Raw genomic sequence first — 22304 nt, forward strand, 5'->3', positions numbered from 1 at the left:
ATTAATTCTCCCTGCAGGAGTTGCGTTATCTAAATCATGTTATTTAATTGCCATCAGAGCAATGCTCAAAATTAGAGAGGTCATTTTTAGAAGCACGCAATTAATCAAACCCAAAAAGGTAAATTAATTAAAATGGTTAAACATTTGTTTTTTGTCTAGTTGGGATTGATTAGTTATTTTGATCATTCTTAGTTGAATCAAAAGTTAAAGGTATTAAAAACACCATTTCATTGAACAGCAATATCAAAGCCAGTTTTTTCTCCTTCCTTTGAGTGCACAGTGAAATGCAGATGATCTCTGTGCCATGACACAGCGAACAAAATGGCATATACAGTACGAAATAAATCTTAGAGTGAAAAGATGGAGAGAGAGCAGAAAGGGGGAGGACAGGGTTAGTGAGGGTGAGGAAGGAGAGTGAGCGAGGGAGAGGAAGGAGAGTGAGTGAGGGAGAGAAAGCACAGAGTGAGTGAGGAAGAGGAAGGACAAGGTGAGTGAGGAAGAGGAAGGACGGGGTGAGTGAGGGAGAGGAAGCACAGGGTGAGTGAGGGAGAGGAAGGACAGGGTGAGTGAGGGAGAGGAAAGAGAGTGAGTGGGGGAGATTAGGAGACAGAAAGGAAGGACAGAGTGAGAGTGGCAGACTGAGGGGGAGAGGGAGGGAGAAGAGGAAGAGTGAAAGGGAGAGAAAGATTATTTACCACGTTCACGCTGGATGACTGAGCACCGGGGAAGGAGGAGGAGGGAGAGGGAAGGAGGGATGGAGCAATGGAGGAGGGGGAGAGAGAGAGAGGGATCGTGAGTAAAAAACAGCAGGAATCCAGGCGAGGCACGGGAGATTACTGCTACTGAGACCACAAGAAAATAAATCAACCACCCAACAAATTAATAAAGGAGCCTTAAAAAAAAATATTGACAGAAGAAAGGAGAGAAAGCTATACAAATTAGTGTAATTTAAATTACTGAAACATAATTAAAAGGTGAGAGAAAATTTAAAAATATATATATAAACACAAAAGCAGTCCATAATTAATCAATTAAATAACTAAATCAATCACCCATCTAGCTAGTGTTGAGTGTGATTAATGGTTATTAAAGATGAGTGTGGCCCTGTCCCTGTTGCCTCACTGGCCCACCACAGCCCAGCCCTACAGGTAGTTTCCAGTGCCCAGCTCCAGTCACAGCCTTAGAACCACACAATAAATCTCCCCACACTCAAACCCTAAACCTCATCCTGACCTCCAATCCACTCCTAAACCCGACTTTTCAGGCTAGCACTTACTCTTTTCCTAATACCCACACAAACCTTCACCAAACATCTGACCTTGACCTCTGTCCCCACCTTAACCCCAAACCCTTAAGTATCTCATCCCCTAACCCTAATCCTAAAATCTAATTTATTTTATCCCCTACCTTAACCTCGAACCCTAACGTATCTCAACCCCTACCCTAACCCAGAGCCCTAAAGTATTTCTGTACCTTATCCTAACCAAACTCCCTTAAGTATCTCAATCCTTACCCTATCCCAGAGCCCTAAGGTATCTCAGCCCCTACCCTCATCCTGAAACCTAACATATCTTATCCCCTACCCTAACCCCGAATCTCATAGTATCTCAACCCCTACCCTAACTCTGCTCAAGATTACGGAACAATGTACTACTTTAATAATGTAATACTTTAACAAAGTGTTTTGCTTTCAGTTCAAGGGCAAATGTAAAATCCTGTCTCAAACTTTCAGGAGCAATGGAGCCATAGTGCCACCCTTGCAGAGGCAGACATTAATTGTGATTGAACTTCTTTTGCAGATGTTTCACAGCTCCTGGCTGAATAAAACCCTAGAGTTCCATAGAGAGAACTAGATAGAGGATATACTGTAGCTAGTTCAGAGCTAGACTCTCAGAGCAGAATACTGCTGAAGAGTATTCTTGCTAATACACTACAGCATTGAAGACTATCTACATTAAGAGCTGGATGAAGATTACTTTTCAGACACATTCAGACATACTGTATGCTGAAATATATTTGCACTCACTATTAAGCAGAATAATAGGAGACCTTTATATAACATATTGGTTACTCTTACTGGAAAGAAAGAAATGTTGGAAAACATAGAAAGTTCAATTGCACAGAAAGAGCACAAAACTAAAATTGTTACTTTTGTTCTTGTTCTGCATTTGACATATGTCAGGCTGTAGCGACCGCTCACAGAACTGCTGACGATGACAATGAAAAAGCCTCAGACATGTTTTCTGTTGTCTTCTTTTCTGTAAAAGGCTCTGGTTTCCTACAGAGTGAATGAAGGAATATCTCTTCCAGCTCTCTTCCAGATGTGGTTTTTCAGCAGAGTTGACAAAATTGGGTGATGATCTTTGTAAAATCACATTTTTGTTCCGGGCTGGTTCATACTGTAATCCTGTAGTCCATAGATCACTGGTCCAGTTAGTGTCCTATTGTAACCCTACAGTCCAGAGATCACTGGTCCAGTCTGTGTCCTATTGTAACCCTACAGTCCAGAGATCACTGGCCCAGTCTGTGTCCTATTGTAACCCTACAGTCCAGAGATCACTGGTCCAGTCTGTGTCCTATTGTAACCCTACAGTCCAGAGATCACTGGTCCAGTCTGTGTCATATTGTAGCCCTTCAGTCCAGAGATCACTGGTCCAGTCTGTGTCATATTGTGACCCTATAGTCCAGAGATCACTGGTCCAGTCTGTGTCATACTGTAACCCTACAGTCCAGAGATCACTGCTCCAGTCTGTGTCCTATTGTAACCCTACAGTCCAGAGATCACTGGTCCAGTCTGTGTCATATCGTAACCCTACAGTCCAGAGATCACTGGTCCAGTCTGGGCAGTGTCATATTGTAACCCTACAGTCCAGAGATCACTGGTCCAGTCTGTGTCGTACTGTAACCCTATAGTCCAGAGATCACTGGTCCAGTTTGTGTCATATTGTAACCCTTTAGTCCAGAGATCACTGGTCCAGTCTGTGTCATATTGTAACCTTGTAGTCCAGAGATCACTGGTCCAGTCTGTGTCATATTGTAACCCTATAGTCCAGAGATCACTGGTCCAGTCTGTCATATTGTAACCCTATAGTCCAGAGATCACTGGTCCAGTCTGGGCAGTGTTATATTGTAACCCTTTAGTCAAGAGATCACTGGTCTAGTCCATATCTTAAGCCAGCTGTCTCTGGGATTCCCAAAGTGGTGGCCTGCTATTAGTTGAGAACTTCTCAAGCTTGGAGTGTTAGACCTGGTCAAGGTGTCCTCAGCTTATCACACGACAGTGCCTTCCTGTAACTGTAGTATTCCAGGTGGTCAAGGCACATGTTATTGAGAACGCAATGTTGTTTTCTTCTCTTCCACATTGGCACAGAGCCTGGTTTGTGGCAGTGAGCTGAGATGATGAAATTCATGAGATTCCACATTGAGAAGGGCAAAGAATGAACTCTCTATCTTAATAAGCAAGTCACTAAGCTCCCAAAAGAGTCTCAGATAAATGAGGAAACAGCATGTAGCATGTAGCTCATTCCCAGCTAACAGGATCCCACAGGAACTGAAGCGGCTGTGGTGCTATGCGCATCATGGACAAAATGGCACAGTAACAAAATGCCCTCAGCTTCAGTGAGACCTGGTGTTGCTACAAGTGCGGGAAGTGCCTCCTTTCACCCACCCAAACCCTGCGTCTCCCCAGTGTGTGTGGCCCAGACTCACTCGTGCCTTCCTCTGAAACCATGCCCAGCCCCTCTGCCTTGTTCTGCCTCTCGAAAGCATTCAGGTCCAGGACACTGTCAACAGGATGACACATAGAACACTGTCAGGTACTGCACTGCACACTACAGAATAGTACAGCACAGGCAGTTTCATACAGTACATTCACAGACAGCCATTATACATACACAGATAAAATGATTACTGTAGATTGTGCCTAGTCAGATTTAATAAGTCACTGATTAATCTAGTTTGAACTGATTTTAACCTTATAGTCACATTTTAACCTTATAGTGCAGAAATCACTACTCCAGTCTGCATCATATTGTAGCCCTACAGTCCACCAGCTTTGTCACCAGTGGTCTCTGGACTATAGGGTTACAACATGTCACAGACTGAACTGGTGATCTCTGTACTATAGGTTTACAATATGACACAGTCCAGAGATCACTGGTCCAGTCTGTGTCCTATTGTAACCCTATAGTCCAGAGATCACTGGACAAGTCTGTGTCAATTTGTAGCCTTATAGTCCCATGAGTACACTTACCTGCAGGTCTGCATGAGTGCCTGGACACTCTGGAAAAAGCCAACTTCCTTTTTCTCCTTCAGGTAGTCCAGCATTTTCTACACAGGGGTCAGACAGACACATTAGCAAGAAATTAAATTCCTACGACACACCTAGCCCTACTGTACAGCTTTTCCTGAAGAAATTCATAATGATATGCTACCAGAACCTTTCTATTCCGTAAATTATTGTGGTGGAATTATAGTGAACTTTCCTTTGTTTCTTCCTGTCAATAACGAAAACCAGATAAAAGAAGAGCTTTGCTTTGAAGGGACGGAAGTATCGAGATTGCTCACATTTCCCTGTGTTTGACACAGATCACTGGGTTGAAGGATAATTCAGAAATAACAAAGTAGTTGGCTGAGAGAGGGAAAAGAGAAGACTCATTCACCTGCTGCACCTCATTGTTCCCCCCGTTGAGAATGGAGATACCCAGCTTGAGAGTGGAGGACACCATCATCCCAGTTTCACCTGGAGCAGGAAGAAAGGTAGTGTGGTGAGCACATGTGTGTCACACAGTGCAGTGTGTTGTTGTAAATGCAGTGCAGTTAGAACAGTGCTGTCTGTAGTTAACAGTGCAGTTAGAACAGTGCTGTCTGTAGTTAACAGTGCAGTTAGAACAGTGCTGTCTGTAGTTAACAGTGGATTTAGAACAGTGCTGTCTGTAGTTAACAGTGCAGTTAGAACAGTGCTGTCTGTAGTTAACAGTGCAGTTAGAACAGTGCTGTCTGTAGTTAACAGTGTATTTAGAACAGTGCTGTCTGTAGTTAACAGTGCAGTTAGAACAGTGCTGTCTGTAGTTAACAGTGTATTTAGAACAGTGCTGTCTGTAGTTAACAGTGCAGTTAGAACAGTGCTGTCTGTAGTTAACAGTGGATTTAGAACAGTGCTGTCTGTAGTTAACAGTGGATTTAGAACAGTGCTGTCTGTAGTTAACAGTGGATTTAGAACAGTGCTGTCTGTAGTTAACAGTGCAGTTAGAACAGTGCTGTCTGTAGTTAACAGTGGATTTAGAACAGTGCTGTCTGTAGTTAACAGTGCAGTTAGAACAGTGCTGTCTGTAGTTAACAGTGTATTTAGAACAGTGCTGTCTGTAGTTAACAGTGCAGTTAAAACAGTGCTGTCTGTAGTTAACAGTGGATTTAGAACAGTGTTGTCTGTAGTTAACAGTGCAGTTAGAACAGTGCTGTCTGTAGTTAACAGTGGATTTAGAACAGTGCTGTCTGTAGTTAACAGTGTATTTAGAACAGTGTTGTCTGTAGTTAACAGTGCAGTTAGAACAGTGCTGTCTGTAGTTACCAGTGCAGTTAAAACAGTGCTGTCTGTAGTTAACAGTGCAGTTAGAACAGTGCTGTCTGTAGTTACCAGTATAGTTAAAACAGTGCTGTCTGCAGTAAACAGTGCAGTTAGAACAGTGCTGTCTGTAGTTAACAGTGGATTTAGAACAGTGCTATCTGTAGTTAACAGTGCAGTTAGGACAGTGCTGTCTGTAGTTAACAGTGCAGTTAGAACAGTGCTGTCTGTAGTTAACAGTGCAGTTAGAACAGTGCTGTCTGTAGTTAACAGTGCAGTTAGAACAGTGCTGTCTGTAGTTAACAGTGGATTTAAAACAGTGCTGTCTGTAGTTAACAGTGTATTTAGAACAGTGCTGTCTGTAGTTAACAGTGTATTTAGAACAGTGCTGTCTGTAGTTAACAGTGCAGTTAGAACAGTGCTGTCTGTAGTTAACAGTGGATTTAGAACAGTGCTGTCTGTAGTTAACAGTGCAGTTAGAACAGTGCTGTCTGTAGTTAACAGTGGATTTAGAACAGTGCTGTCTGTAGTTAACAGTGCAGTTAGAACAGTGCTGTCTGTAGTTAACAGTGGATTTAGAACAGTGCTGTCTGTAGTTAACAGTGCAGTTAGAACAGTGCTGTCTGTAGTTAACAGTGTATTTAGAACAGTGTTGTCTGTAGTTAACAGTGCAGTTAGAACAGTGCTGTCTGTAGTTAACAGTGCAGTTAGAACAGTGCTGTCTGTAGTTAACAGTGCAGTTAGAACAGTGCTGTCTGTAGTTAAGTGCAGTTAGAACAGTGCTGTCTGTAGTTAACAGTGCAGTTAGAACAGTGCTGTCTGTAGTTAACACCCTGTAGTAAGAACCATGTTGTCAGTAGTTAACACAATACAGTCAGTTAGAATAGCGGCTGAAGTACCTTTACAGGCGCTGATCATCTGCAGTACCATCTCTGATGCTCCACGGTTGTGCAGTCTGGCTTGTTGATACAGGAGCCTCTGCTTCTCCATTTCCTTTTCCTGAAGGTAGAGACTATGTTGTGAAGCTGTCCAACTGTCCACACAGCCTCACTCTCCCTGCATCTCCCCACCCCCCTCCTTTCTCCTATCTTAAAGCTGTCTTCTACCCTTTTCCTTGTCTCTCCTGAAGACTTTCTCTCCTCTGTCTCCATCAACACCCTCTCCTACCCTCCTCTGCCATCTCAGTCCTCCTCTTCCCTCCTCTCTCCTCAACACTCTTCTCCTCTGTCTCTTATCTCAGAACAGTCCCTCTTCCTGTTACTCCTGAACACTACCCTTCCCTCTGTCTCCATACTCTGTGCTCTGTCACTAACCACAAAGAGCTATGGGGGTATGGAACAAGCTACACAGCCATAATCGACCTTTTCTTCCAAGAAATGGCTGGATGAGATTCTCACAACAATCGGCTACTGGCTATCATGTGAGCTAGATGAACCAAATGGTCATTTCCTGTTTCTAATCTTTCTTATGTTGATCTTTTGGTCCTCTCCATTGCCCCCTCTCTTTCATCTCAGGAGACTGTGTCCTGTCTTTAGCTGAGCTAAAGCTAGAGCTCTATACTCCTCTGAAGCCCCTCTTTTATCTCTTCCTCCCTGTTGTCACCTGACCTGCACCATCTCCGTGTCTGCCTGTCCATTACTGTCCCCCAGTAACCCTCTCCTACTCTTCCTTCACCACCTTCTCTCTCACAGGTACTGTATATTAGTCCAGGAGTCGTCACTTTCTTCTCCACGTTTGCCAAGAGCAGCAAACGTTAGACTACAGAAAACAGGCCTATGGTCCCTGTGCAGTCTGCACTGTGATGGAAGATACTGACAAGAGTGCCTGTCTGAGTGAAGAACCCAGGGGGCGCCTGGAGGAGCTGGTCAGATCATGGAACCATGGAACAGTGATATCTCAGTCACGTACAGATAGCACCACAGGGAACACATTCACAGACAGCACAAGTGGGCCCTTCCTGCAGTTGTGCTCCTTACAAACCAGCAGGGACACAAACGTAGGTCCCACTGAGCTTACATACTGTCCCCGGCACCTAGGGGATTGTGTGATTGTGTTCCCCTTCCCCCTTCTTCCATTGCTTCAAGGTCAATGATCTTCACCATACAGTTGTCTGAATAAGCCAGCTAATTTACAGGCACCCTCTGGATCATTACTTCTATTCTGTCTTTTGAGCTCTCAACATTTACAAGTCAATGGACACAGAGCTCAACTCTAAGAGGAAGATGGAGACATGTTGTGCCCCATAGCTCCCACTGGAATTGAGATTAAAAAACTACCAAAAAAAGCGAGTTGGCTTTTAAAGTTATTGAAATATAATTGATCTGATTAAGTCAGATCAAACTGTCAGCTGTCAGCTGGCTCACTGGTCACATTGAGCTGTTACTCTGTCTTGAGAAGATCTTGGTTTCACTGTGTTATACTGTACATATTTAAACAGCATCTGTGTCTCCCTCACAAACACTCCTCTGCTGTCCTGTTACCCTGAAGAACTAGAGGACATTACAGACACAGGACGAATAAACAGAGACCCCAGACCAAATAACCCATGCCATACACACCTTCCAAACACACACCACAGATAACCCTACCCAAACACCTTACCCCAAAGACACCCCCCAGACTCACACCCCCGATAACCCTGCCCAAACACCTTACACCAAACACACACCCCAGACACACCCCCCAGATAACCCTGCCCAAACACCCCACCACAGAGCACCCAAACCTGAGCCGCAAGCACCTCAACACCCACCTAAATCCCATCTCAGCCTGCCTGTGTGGGAGGTCTCCTTTCTGATTACTTTCGCTTCAGTGCTCACAGGACAATCAGAAAGACAGGCTGTGTGATCTCCTCTCCCCAGACCAGGCCCATCCAGGTTACTTCTCTGTCGGCCATGCGCTCACAGACAGCTTCACAGGAGCCACGGCCAGCGTGACCCTTTATTATTTCAGCACATGTACTGTATACCCCCAGCCAACGTGTGAGCAGCCCTCACATCAGGCAGGCAGAGCCTGAACCAGACGAGGTTGAGAGGTGCCCTCAGACAGGGTGGCCTTCAGCTGAGGCTGTAAGGAGGGTGTGTAACTGTGCTTGGGACTGAGGTGAACTTTTCACCATCTGACTGATTTCCAACAGGATTAAGGTCTGGGAATGTCCTGGTCAGGGAGGGTGATGCCCTCTTGTTTCCTGCTCCTCAAGCCATTAACGCGGTGTCTGCCATTGTGTCCATTCATACCGATAGGGGGACTTCCTAATATTTTGGCCAGTGGGTGCTGACATGGCCCTTATGAAGCCAGGGTATGAGCATGATGAAATCTGGCACAATGAAAAACTTAACCTCGAGCAATAATCTGGAAAGGCCTGGTTTTGGGAGAGCATCACAGGTACTGTATTTGGACTGTGTGTCGATGATGTGCAGAGATATTGGTGTCGGACGAGAGGCGCAATGTTTTACTGTAGTCCTGGGTCATTATACTGGGTGAGTACGGGGGGGGGGGTTAATCAATCATCTCGCAAATTAATTAAATATCAAAGAGGGTGAGCAAGGACACTCAAACTACTCAAAAGAAAACTCAATGAATAAAGAAAAAACAAACGCACCACTCAATCAGTGAGCGATCCATGTACTGTATACGTGAGTACAGACACACTTAAAAAAATTAAATCTATTGCTGAAAACTAGAGAAGTGACTAACACTTTCTTAGTCAAGAACCCTCCCATATTAAAACAAGCACTTTGTGGGACTGGTCTTCTATGCCTGTAGTAACAATGGGGCCATATCTTGACCTGATCCGTCAGGTCTCAAAAGGTAAGCAAGGCTAGGTCTGGTCAGGCTGGGATTGTAGGCCTCTAAAGGAAAACCAGATTGCAACAGTAATTGGAGTGGTTAAACCACTAGATGGTGCTTTTCCGTCTGGAGCAGAATTTTCCCTTTGGAGCAGTCAGTATGGAGACCGGGGACACTGTTATGCAGGAGGTGCACTCAATGGAGGTTCTGACTGTATGTCCAGTAAAGGCCACAGTACTGTTCTGAAGAGTCAAGGTGTTAACCCTGGTGTCTTCACTAAACACCCTGGGCTCCCAGAGTCTCCCGCTTCACTGGTGTAGCAATTCCACACTTCTGCACTGATCCACAGTGTAGGGGGGTGTAGGCAGAGATGCCTTCCTGCATCACCCAGGTGGAGCTACGCTTCAATAGTGGATGAAGTGGGTCCCATCCTGTATGTAAAATGCTTTAGGACTACTCGGGATGAAAAGCACTATTTAAATGCAATTAGCATCTGAGTTAGACCTTGCGTGGTGAAGATAAGGAGAGGGACTGCAGTTCTGGACAACTTATTTCAGGCTCCTGCAAATCTGAATGCTCAAGACACATCCCAGACAAAGATAATACCTGCTCTGCTGTCGAGAGAGCTCAAGGGACTGACATCCTTTTTATGAGCTCTTTCAAGCCATACAGTATGCCCTGATTCCACACCGCGATGCTGTGTCTCAGACACCTTCTTTGTATTATGGGTGCTTGTTTTAATATGGCAGGGCTCTGTAGCACTAATACTCCTACGAATAGTAAGAATAATCTGATCAAACCACAAAACAAATGCAAAGATAGAGAAAAATGAAAGAACGACTGAGGGCGTGCAAGGTGCAGACGGGCGGAGCTGGCTGCAGGCTCTGGTCACAAGGTGCGTCGTGGCGCGTGTCTCCCCTCCCCCGGCCCCTGGCTCCCCCATACCATATCTGCCTGTCGCACCTCAAAGGACAGCTCCTCGCCCCCCTTCTCCTCCTCCCCCTCTTCGTCTTCCTCACCGATGTGGCAGCTCTGAAAATCACAGAGTGATTGGCGCACGGGCAGACAGAGCGCGAGGGTCAGCCATACAGAGTTAAAGAGACAGGGACGGGAGAAAGAAAGACAGAAAGAGAAATTCACAGTTCACGTACACAAGCACATGAGCAGATGCACACAGACAGGGAAAAAAAAGAGAACACCATTAGGCCCAGTTTGTCACTGCAAGACAGAGGCAACTCTGACCTCAAAATTACTAATCAACCATAAAAATCAACCTCAGGTGGACTCACAAGGCTAATCATGCACAGTTAGAGCACTGTGCAAAGACAAATAGGAGCACCTACAGTGATATCAACTAATTCCCTCCCTCAACGCGTCTCTAACTCACTCGATCGCCTGCTACCAGAAAGAAGGACTCACCTTTGCCATTATATCGGCATAGGACATGTACAGGTAATCCACATCCAGTTTACTGTGGAGAGAAGCAGAGAGAGAGAAACGGGTAAAGGTGAGGGAGTGTGAGATGGTGTGAGAAGGACAGAGTGTGTCTGGGAGAGAGACTGATCGATTCCTTGTCAGTGCAGTTCAGATCTATCCGAAGGATGTCTGATCACAGCATCAAAAGTCTCTCTTCCAGTTCCTGCCTTTATGACTTCAGCTCCTTGGAATCAGTGGTTTCTTTACCGTTCCATTGAGAGGACTCTGGCTGCAAAACAGTCCCCACCTTGATCCAAATAATGTCCTGCTGAGACTGCCGAAACATCTACCGCTATGGAGATCTATATGTTGTATATACAGCATTCAGAAATGCTTTGGCAATCCTGGTTTAACTTTGTAGAGCTAGTTAAGCACAGCTGAAACGAACTTCATGTCAACAGTATATGACCAGCAGCAGAAGCAGGAAAAAGCCTTGCCCAGTCACTCCAGCAGGCTCCAGCGCAAGGTCTGTGATTTTCATGACGGGTGACAGGGAGACAGAGACAGAGAGATGACAAGACACTCATCTTGCATAACTGTGTACTATAGAACAACGTAACTGAAAAGTGAAGTTTTCATTCTATGCCTGACACTGCGCCCTCCTGTCTCTCACGAGTTCGAAAAGAGGAGGTTGAAAATTCTAGCCAATATTTCAATGATCACGTCCACAGATATCACTTATGACGTCCAGATGTCCGCGGACACAGAGCTCTTCTTGTAAGCGGAAGAGCAGCTCCCCTCTGGGAGGGAGAGGTCGTCTCACCTCTTTTCGGTGAGTGCGGTGCGGCTGAAATGCAGGATAAGCTGGTGAAGGGGGTCCGGCTTTGTCTCCGTCTCCTCCTCCTCTTCCTCCTCCTGCTCCATGGATTTCTTCCCCAGAGAGAGAGATTTACACCTTGCTGACAAACTTCTCATAGCAGTGCAGTAAAGAACACAGCACAATATGGTACAGAGCAAACTGCGTATTTATACTGCAGTTTAGTGCGCTGAAGTGCATAACAGTACTGTTCAGTAGTTTTACTGAAATTTTGCTATGCAATATAGTCACAGCACAGCACAGCTCATTACAGCAAGGTACTTACAGACAAATCATCGATCATTCTGTCCTCGAAGGAGTACCCCTCTGTCTCAATCCACGTGCGCTTAAACCCCTCCAGGAACATGTTGGATGCTCTGTGCCTGAGGGACAGAAAAAGATTGTAACATGTGGGTTTTGCAACAGGTGGTTTATAGTTACCCTGCAGGCAGAGGAGTGTGCAGTGGCCTTGGCAGATGAACAGATGAATATATACAGTAGTTATCTGAGCAGGTTTGAATATAGTTACAGTATTTGTGTAGGTTAACATTAGTTACCAGGACAGGTGGGGCAGTACAGAGTCCTGATCAGTTAATGTACAGTGATTTTACATTTACTCTACCTGGACAGGTATGAGTATATTTTTCTGGACAGGTGGGCATACAGTATACTGTATCTACCTGAGCAGGTAAGTGTACAGTTAACAGGGTATGTGAGTATATAGCTACCCGTTCAGATTAGCACATACTGTATACAGCAGTACTGCAGTTACCTGGGTAGGTTATAGAGAGGTGTCATCCTGAAACATGCAACCACTGCTCGCCGACGCTGTTTCGACAGAAGTTTGTGCCACACTGCCTTCTTAGACTTGAAGGGGTGTTCCATCTGGCCGAAAGGGAGACAGAGACCGAGGGAGAAAGGAAATGGAGAGCATCTCAGTGCTGTGTCAGTGTCTGAGTGCTTTCGGTGTGTCAGAGTGTATCAGTGCTGTGTCACTCACCACCTCAATATGATATAGCACAGCTGCCACCTCCTGCACCCTCTTTACCACCTTCTCTGGGTCCTCAGCGTCCTCTGCCTTCCCTGACATCTCCTTGTACAGAGCCATCTGCCAGCGCATGGAGGGGTTATCCACCTGGTGGGGGGAGAGGGGTAAGGCACAGTGTCCCAGGGCCATCACAGCCAGCACCTCACACACCAAGACACCCAGAGACACAGAGACACAGAAAAACACTAACACAGACAAAGGCACAGACACGTACGAAAAACTGACGCATAAAGACACAGACATCAGTACAAAGATAGAGACAGACATAAAAACACACACAGGGCAGTGAGGCAGACACAGACAGAGAACAGACACACATACTGATAGATTACCAATACTAGGAAAACCTAAACTGGCAACTAAATGCACACTGTGTGTTAACTTGGCAGGGTGACAGACACACTCACCTTGCCCTGAAGATGCAGGTTGTTTTGCAGGAACTCTCTCACCTCCTCATCAGTATCTTTCTGTCAGAGACACAGAGGGAGAGATTTACACAAATAAATCCTGAGACAGACAGGTAGAGATACTGATGACTCACTGAAACAGTGATGACAAGCTGATAAATACACACACACAAATAAACAGTATGGTGCAAAAAGACTCAGCACTGAAAGAAGTGACACAGTAACACGGACAGTCAAGTGGCTACAGTATGTGGTGTGTGGGTGTAAATCCTCCAGCAGACAAGGGGCGCCCCTCACCAGGGCGTAACGGGTCTTGGCCACATTGATAAGCTCCTGGTCGGCAGGGGAGCACATGTTGAGCCCAATGGGTAGCATCTTCTTTAATGCGGCCACAATCAGAGAGGTCTGCACTGAGTAGCGATCCCCCCGCCTCTTCTTCTTGGTACGCTCCTGGTCCGAGCCGCCTGACTGCAGAGAAACACAGGGTTCAGAGCCGCGGCTACTAATACCGAGGCAATGCCAAAAAACAACACAGAACGCATACACGGGGTATTGCAACGCCACGCTTGTATTGCACAACAACAATCCAATTGCAAAGTACAAAACTGTACTCCACCATCAAACCACAGGCAGCCCAGTTTTGAACCAACTGCAAAACGATCAACCAAACTACACCCAAACCAAGAACAAATACTTCATCCTAGTATTGATCCTAATGTAGTATAATATTATTCAATATTGAATTGAGTTCCAAAACTACTGTTCTGTATACCTATTACTGAATAACACAACCACTCCTCCATGACACTAATACCATCTCTCATCTAACAAATGTATCATGTAATCAGAGCCAAAACCTTTTGACTCATGCCTAAACCTTACCAGGAAAGATATTCCTTTTATACAGAACATATACAGTACTGCAAGGATTACTGGATGGTGCTCGGTGTCAAAGCAACACAACAGTACTGCTTAGTAGTAGTGTCCCTTGACTTAATCTGAAAATTACAGCTCTCTGCACTGACCAACACTGACAGTTAAATAATTTCTTCTTTTGGTGCATTTCACTTAAAATCTTTAAAATCCTTTAACATTATCATCCGGCTGAGCTGATGCTGAAGTTGTACTAAATTAAAACACCTATTCCTATTAGCCTGTTGAGAATTGAAACAAAACAACCAGTTTAGTACCTGATGCAGACCTTAAAAAAGGAATTCTCCCAAAGTTTATTTCTTTTTAAGAAATCCTCTTACCTGGGTGTCATTGTGAGACGTTATGACATGAACACTCTTGTAATTCAATTAAAAGACACTGCAGAGAAAACCCTGGGGAGGTGTGGAACAGGCGGTTTTTGGCCACCAGCTGTTTAATCATACAACGAGGACTGCTTCGTGAGAAGAAATGATAATAATTCAAAAGAAAGAGATTAAAAGTGTTTGAAGGCATGCTAAACAGTGAATTTTTATCAGGGGGTTATTTGTAATCTGGTATATTCTGTGTGTGCATAACCTGGGTGTGGCCCGGCATTACTGTATTCACACACAGTAAGATAATCACATTGGTGAGACTGGGCCCTTAGAAGACATTATCACGGCAGAGCAGTGCGCAAACTCTGCTCTTTTACCATGTTTTTACTGTGTATTTCATCCTGATTCATACTTCTCTGGCCAGACCCTGAAAAAAACCCTGATTGCCTGATACTGTCCCAGTCTGGCACAAGGCAATGACATACCACAGTGTGGTAAAAATAAGACAGATCAGTGCACAATGCAGAGGGTGAAACATGAGGGAAAAAAAGAGGAAAATCACCAGGCAGATTTACCACGGTAAGCTAGCCAGAGCTCCAGGTCAAGTAAATCTAGCCGGAGTCACACAGCACAGCCTGGAGTTAGTAGTCACTAGTCCAGAGAGCGGAGACCAAAGAAAGCACATATCTACGAGGCAGCACACACTGAAGCTCAGGATTACAGCTCCTGTCCTGATCCCACATTATTTATTCTCTCTCTCTGTGTCTCCTGTTCTATTGTGTACGTTTACTGCTGAAAGATAGTGTGTGATCTTCTCTCTCTCTCTCTGACTGCCTCCTGTCCTATTGCATGTGTGTATAGTATATTACAGAGGGATCCTGTTATCGTCTCCTATCCTGCTGTCTGTGATTATTATATACGGATTCTAACCGTGTTGCTTCTCTTAATGTTTGTGTATACTATAGAGGGATTCTGTTATCTCCTCTATCTAACTGTGTCTGTATATTAAATAGGGATTCTGTTATCTCCTCTGTGTCTGTATATTAAATAGGGATTCTGTTATTTCCTCTCTAATTGTGTCTCCTCTCTCTAACTGTGTCTGTATATTAAATAAGGATTCTGTTATCTCCTCTGTGTCTGTATATTAAATAGGGATTCTGTTATTTCCTCTCTAATTGTGTCTCCTCTCTCTAACTGTGTCTGTATATTAAATAAGGATTCTGTTATCTCCTCTGTGTCTGTATATTAAATAGGGATTCTGTTATTTCCTCTCTAATTGTGTCTCCTCTCTCTAACTGTGTCTGTATATTAAATAGGGATTCTGTTATCTCCTCTGTGTCTGTATATTAAATAGGGATTCTGTTATTTCCTCTCTAATTGTGTCTCCTCTCTTTGTGTCTGTATATTAAATAGGGATTCTGTTATTTCCTCTCTAATTGTGTCTCCTCTCTTTGTGTCTGTATATTAAATAGGGATTCTGTTATCTCCTCTGTGTCTATATATTAAATAGGGATTCTGTTATTTCCTCTCTAATTGTGTCTCCTCTCTTTGTGTCTGTATATTAAATAGGGATTCTGTTATCTCCTCTGTGTCTGTATATTAAATAGGGATTCTGTTATTTCCTCTCTAATTGTGTCTCCTCTCTTTGTGTCTGTATATTAAATAGGGATTCTGTTATCTCCTCTCTAATTGTGTCTCCTGTCCTACATTGTGTGTATATTAAAGAGGGATTCTGTTATCTCCTCTGTGTCTGTATATTAAATAGGGATTCTGTTATTTCCTCACTAATTGTGTCTCCTCTCTCTGTGTCTCTTTATTACATATGGATTCTGTTATTTCCTCTCAAATTGTGTCTCCTCTCTCTGTGTTTATATATTAAATAGGGATTCTGTTATTTCCTCTCTAATTGTATCTCCTCTCTCTGTGTCTCTGTATTACAGAGGGATTCTGTTATCTCCTCGCTTCCTCTGTTACATCGGTGTCCTGCACTGGGTTAGAGCAGTAATCACGCACAACAGAACACAAAGAGAGAAACAATGCCAGGGATAGTAACAGATGCCATAAACAAGGGCTTCAGTGACAGCTAAATATGTATTTACAGTATATCATTGGACTGTCACGACCGCCAGCCAGCAGAGATCAACCCACAAAAGAGCTAACCAGTGCCAGCAGCGGGTTGATTATAATCCATCAGCACACGCTCTACCGTGTGGCACACAGCACTATTTAAACCATCTAAACTCGCTTCTCGGTGCTCGGTATTGATTCCTCTCCCAGAGAGCTCCTACCTCTCTCTCGTGATACTTCCTTCAGCTTTTGAGCTACTGTACCCTTTGTTTTCGACTACGAATTCGCCTAACGTTTTGGATTGGACACCTGTTTCAGTATCTACATTCTCCTTCGTCTGCATAGGATCCTCACACCTCATCGCTTGGATTCGTTACGTGGACGGGGCTGGCGACAGTAAGCCAATAAACATGGTGACAGTAAGTAATAAGAAAACACATTAAAAAACTTTTCCTTGAACTTGACTGTTACCCTTCAAACTTACAGTACATATGTATGAATATACTGCAAAAAGACTTATGAAGTGCTTATGAAGTTTGCTGATTCACTGAAATAGCTGTGGAGCAATGAGAAATTTGAGCCTGAGCCACATACAGTACAGAGGGGACCGCAGTGGACACTAAGTAGCTCCCAAGAGTCATGTGCCATGCCCCATGCCTTTCCACATAAGAAAGCCATCGTGGACACAAACAGTGGTCACACTGAGCTTATCTAGTGTCCCCTGGTGTGTCCACTGTCGCTGTTTAGGAAAACACTTCACCATTGTTGCATCCGCATACTGTATACAGTATATGGATCAAACTGACATAACTTTATAAACATTCTATACAGGCACACACCTGTACCCACTATTGGTGCAACTGGGTAAGTCAGAAAGGTCTAACCATACAACAGAATTCTCCAGAACTTGCTGTGAAATATTTTGAGATCTACAGCAAAGAGGGCAAAAAGCAGGCCAGCTTGAACATCCTCAGTGTTTGGGGCTGGGGGTCTGCTGGGACCCCTTTCTACAAAACAGATCCACTTCCCATTCTGGGACAAGGGGGTGAGTAAAAAGGCATGTGCTCAGAAACGTGTGAGGATGGAGGGGTGTGCAGGCAGTTACAGTTTTAGTTCAGTTATCAGAGAATGGCTCCATTGCACATCAGTTTGATCCATTTCTCTGTCCTCTCATTTCTCTTGTATGGAAACTAGCACCATGCGCTGGGTACAGTATTTCAAGCTTGTTACTTCATTTGAGTATGTTTTCACATACAGACATGTGAAGATACAATAAGAATTAAAAAACACACCCAGTGTGGATCAAACTGCTATGCAAAGGAAATCTAATTCCATCCCTTTATTTTAATTCAGACTCTCTATTCCACACAGAAAATGAATGACACACATTTGTTCATACAGGGCTACATTATCCATAATGCACCACGGAGAGGCATGACCTTTGTCCTTTCCTTGCCCCAGACAGAGATGTATGCATATGGGCACAGGTTAAAGGGGCAAGCCCTTTGGGGACCAAGTCTGGGAAAATTCATTAGTGAGGGCTATTAATAGGACAGTGGAGAGATAATGTATAGGGAGGGTATATTTTTCACACTGAGAGCACCCTCTTGTGAGGTGAGCTGGCAAAAGATAATGACCCCCCCCCCATTAAACTCCCTAAAAAATAAATTCCCAGCAAACCAGTAAACATCCAACTAGATGCAAACCCAACCACAGGCCGATGGGATTCAACTCCACCACTGGGGGGTTATTTTACAGTTGTCTTTCTTGAGTTGTTTTCTGTTCACATTGTCCTAAGTGTCAGTGGGCACTCTGTGCCATTTCTCTGCAAGCCAGCGTGGAGCTGAATGCCATGAGACTGTCTCTCCAGGGACTTTTCATCAAACACTGAGACTCCCCCCTCACACATTGACAAAAGTCCTTCCTGTTTGTGTGTCCCATCCTCTTCCTGTCTGTCTGTTATCTGTCTATCTTCATATGCAGGTCTGTCTGCCATCAGTACAAAGTGTTTGTACAGCTGGCACTATCACTCTGCCAGTAGTCAGTGTCTCCATCTACTGTATCAGTGCTGCTGTGTACCAGTAGTCTATTATTGCTGTGAACCAAGTCTATTATTGTGTCAGAGTGTCACGACATCAGTGTGTCAGTTTGTCTGGGTATCCCTGTATCAGAGTGCTCTAGGTCATGTGTCAGTTCTTCTGTGTATGACTGTATCACAGCGTCACAGGGTCAGTGTGTCAGTTTGTCTGTGTCATTGCATTTTTGTGCCAGAGCGTCACTGCGTCAGTGTGTCAGTTTGTCTGTGAATTACTGTATCACAGTGTCACTACTGTACGTCAGTGTGTCAGTTTATCTGGTAATCACTGTATCACGGTATCACGGTGTCACAGGGTCAGTGTGTCAGTTTGTCTGGTAATCACTGTATCACTGTATCACTGCATCACGGCGTCACAGGGTCAGTGTGTCAGTTTGTCTGTGTATCACTGTATGTCAGTGTGTGGGAAAGGTTGATGAAGAGAGCCCCTGCGGGGTGCCATGCCAGCAGCACAGCGCTCGTGCACAAACATTTTCTGACCTGTCCATCCCCGGCCTAGAAACAGCGCCACCCAGAGGACAGAACAACAAACAGTCAAAGAGAGAACACAGTTATAAAAAGTCCTTCCTGTCTGTGTGTCCCATCCTCTTCCTGACTGTCTGTTATCCGTCTATCTTCATATGCAAGTCTGTCTGCCATCAGTACAATGTGTTTGTACAGCTGGCACTATCATTCTGCCAGTAGTCAGTGTCTCCATCTACTGTATTAGTGCTGCTGTGTACCAGTAGTCTATTATTACTGTGAACCAAGTCTATTATTGTGTCAGAGTGTCACGACATCAGTGTGTCAGTTTGTCTGGGTATCCCTGTATCAGAGTGCTCTAGGTCATGTGTCAGTTCTTCTGTGTATGACTGTATCACAGCGTCACAGGCTCAGTGTGTCAGTTTGTCTGTGTATCACTGTATGTCAGTGTGTGGGAAAGGTTGATGAAGAGAGCCCCTGCGAAGTGCCATGCCAGCAGCACAGCGCTCGTGCACAAACATTTTCTGACCTGTCCATCCCCGGCCTAGAAACAGCGCCACCCAGAGGACAGGACAACAAACAGTCAAAGAGAGAACACAGTTATACACTCCTATTCACTTTCTACCTTCCTAGTAGAGGCACTGGCTACTAAAGCAGCTACGTCACTCCTCTGATCAGAGGGGCAAGTGCGATAAAAGAACACACACTCACACACTTGCACACACATTCACACACCTAGATCATCATTGTATAAAACTGAATTTGGGGGTTGCAGAGTGGTTGACGTCACCATGCTTAGTTAATAAAATAAAAGATGGAAAAACTCAGTTTCTCTCTCATCTATCTTGACCTCATGCATCCATGACATCCCTCTTACAAGACACTTTCAGCAAACATGTTTCAGGAAAGAGTCCAGATCCATCCAGTCCAGTACTGTAAAGTAAAGCCATTCCTCCCAAGTCCAGTCTAACTCGGTTTACTACAATCAACTCCAGCTCACTGAAACCCAGTCTAGCCTACTACAGTCCAATCCAATCCAGCCAACTAGAGTACAGTCCAGCTGATTTCCATGCAGTCTTGCTTACTATAGTCCAATCTAGTCCAGCCCACTAGAGTGCAGTCCAGCTCACTGAAACCCAGTCTTGCCTACTACAGTCCAATCTAGTCCAGCTCACTGAAACCCAGTCTTGCCTACTACAGTCCAATAGTCCAGCTCACTGAAACCCAGTCTTGCCTACTACAGTCCAATCCAGTCCAGCCAACTAGAGTACAGTCCAGCTGATTTCCATGCAGTCTTGCTTACTATAGTCCAATGTAGTCCATCCCACTAGAGTGCAGTCCAGTTCACTGAAACCCAATCTTGCCTACTACAGTCCAATCTAGTCCTGCTCACTGAAACTCAGTCTTGCCTACTACAGTCTAATCCAGTCCAGCCCACTAGAGTGCAGTCGAGCTCAGTGAAACCAAGTCTCGCCTCCTATAGTCCAATCCAGTCCAATTTACTACAATCCAGTTCAGCTCATTGAAACCCAGTCTCTCCTACTACAGTCCAATCCAGTCCAGTCCAGCTCTGTCGACCCTTGCCCAGTCTAGACCAGTCCAGTCTTTTCCAGTCTAGCTCAGGGTTTTCTACTCTAGTGCCTCTTCCAGGGTTGGCATGTATGATCACCCTGGCCCAGTCTAGCCCACCTCAGCCCAGCTCACCTTGCTCATCTTGCTCTTGCTGTCAGCAGTCAGGAAGGACATGTTGTTGATCTCATTCATCACCACGAAATTCTGCTCCTCCCGCTTGAAGTTCTGCAGTACGGAAAGGAAGGAACAGAGAGGGAGAGCAGGGACAAGAGAAAGCGAGTGACACAGGAGGCAGGAGAGAAGGCAGGTGATGGGACAGAGAAAGGTGATGAAAAGGAACAAGGAAGCGAGACAGATTAAGAGAAAGTGCGGTGGATGGTTTGTGGAGGGCGATGATGAGAGAGAGGTTGATAAAGTGTGAGACAGTTGGGATAATGGGAAGAGAGGGGACTTCAGTAGAAGAAATGAGACTGAGAAAAAGAGCAGTGGGGGGGAGAGAAGGGCATAGATGAAGGAGGAAAGAAAGAGAGGCGAAGGCAGGAAGAGGAGTGGGACTCACGTGCGATTTGGACCAGAATATGAAGACCTCCCCCACCATTCTGAAGAGCTCCTCTGCATCAGAATCTGGATAGGTCAGCCACCGTGCTCTGAGTGGCAGTGACAGAAAGAGTGATACAGCACGCCCTACATTGCAAGAGCAGGAGCAGTGCCTGGACGAGGGCCCAGGCAGACAGACAGGGTGTATACACTATATACGTTACCTGTTATTATCCACATATCGTATGAGCAGGGGGTACAGGGCATATAAGTCCCGGCACAGCACAGAGAACTCGTCGCGGATGATGCCCTCGGCCTCGTCTGACTCCGTCTTCCCCTCCAACCGGAGCTGATCCTCCTCTGCCACCACCTTCCCAGAACGCTTCTTCAGCTTCTCCATGGTTGGGATGAAGTGTGACTTCAGCATGTCTGGCCTGGCGCGGTTCACAATGGGCTGGGCAAACACTGACAAAGAGGAGTGAGAGCTTTTAATGGCTGGAATTCTGCACCAACAGAGAGACAGGAATGCATTAGACACATGGGAATGGGAAGGAGTGTGTGTGTGTTCTGTCAACATTTTCCCCATTTTTGTGTTTATGAGCCTGTACAGTAGAGTAGCATGTGGCCTGTACTGTTTATTTTTTAATTTGGAATTATTAATTATTTTATTACATGCCCATCCAATTTGGAGTTGCCAGCTGCTTAAGATTCGGCTGTCTGGAACGGACAGGTCGGGGCAGGCCTGTCTGGTGCTCCCCACTCTCAGAGGGTTCAGGGGTCGCCGCCCTGAGCTGAGATAAAGATACAGTTGGCGACTGCACACTGGGATTGAAATATGTCTGGCGATTCTAAATTTAAAAAAGCCCATCCTATGACAGCTGTGCTCTGTCACAAGACCCCGTTTCAATCCAGGACTATCCAGGCCTCATTTTGTTTTAAATGCAAAGGCACTCCTGTTGTGTCATAATGTAAACTGGAATTTAAACTAGTGAGAGGGAAGAGAGAAGAAAAGACTGAGACAGCCAAGTGATTTCCCAGATAGGAGTTTTTCATCCCCTCTCTCTGTCTTTCCCTTGTCCTTGCCCCGAATTTCTTGCCTTTCATTCCCTCCTACATCCTTTATCTCTTCCTCCTTGTTGGACATTCTCTTCATCCAGGGAGCATCATTAGTGCTCAGTTCTCTCAATGCCCAGGGTGTCTTCTCCCCCCTCCCTTTTCATACTGAGAGCACCCTCTTGTGAGGGG

General features: G+C 45.0%; 1 protein-coding gene across 23 annotated transcripts in view; it reads right to left on the minus strand.

The window, feature by feature from the left end:
• The window catches only part of ryr1b (ryanodine receptor 1b (skeletal)), a 114288-nt gene that overhangs the window by 27775 nt on the left and 64209 nt on the right, over window positions 1-22304 (minus strand). For 5 of the 23 annotated variants that reach the window (XM_088627805.1, XM_088627802.1, XM_088627811.1 and 2 more), the window contains 18 exons: window positions 21284-21524; window positions 21082-21169; window positions 20655-20747; window positions 19480-19494; window positions 18969-18983; window positions 13377-13547; window positions 13080-13139; window positions 12625-12759; window positions 12397-12509; window positions 11911-12007; window positions 11592-11698; window positions 10772-10823; window positions 10298-10384; window positions 6463-6562; window positions 4662-4741; window positions 4253-4329; window positions 3709-3782; window positions 696-713 (listed from right to left, as the gene is read on the minus strand). In XM_088627805.1, the coding sequence (XP_088483931.1) occupies window positions 696-713; window positions 3709-3782; window positions 4253-4329; window positions 4662-4741; window positions 6463-6562; window positions 10298-10384; window positions 10772-10823; window positions 11592-11698; window positions 11911-12007; window positions 12397-12509; window positions 12625-12759; window positions 13080-13139; window positions 13377-13547; window positions 18969-18983; window positions 19480-19494; window positions 20655-20747; window positions 21082-21169; window positions 21284-21524 (1623 nt within the window). Of the gene's footprint in view, window positions 1-695; window positions 714-3708; window positions 3783-4252; window positions 4330-4661; window positions 4742-6462; window positions 6563-10297; window positions 10385-10771; window positions 10824-11591; window positions 11699-11910; window positions 12008-12396; window positions 12510-12624; window positions 12760-13079; window positions 13140-13376; window positions 13548-18968; window positions 18984-19479; window positions 19495-20639; window positions 20748-21081; window positions 21170-21283; window positions 21525-22304 lie in introns of all 23 variants that reach the window. The other 18 variants (XM_088627819.1, XM_088627808.1, XM_088627800.1 and 15 more) reach the window with 10 other exon arrangements.

This window comes from Lepisosteus platostomus, chromosome 4 (genome assembly GCF_059453375.1).
Source record: "Lepisosteus platostomus isolate fLepPlt1 chromosome 4, fLepPlt1.hap1, whole genome shotgun sequence".
In the NCBI taxonomy this organism is placed as follows: domain Eukaryota; kingdom Metazoa; phylum Chordata; class Actinopteri; order Semionotiformes; family Lepisosteidae; genus Lepisosteus; species Lepisosteus platostomus.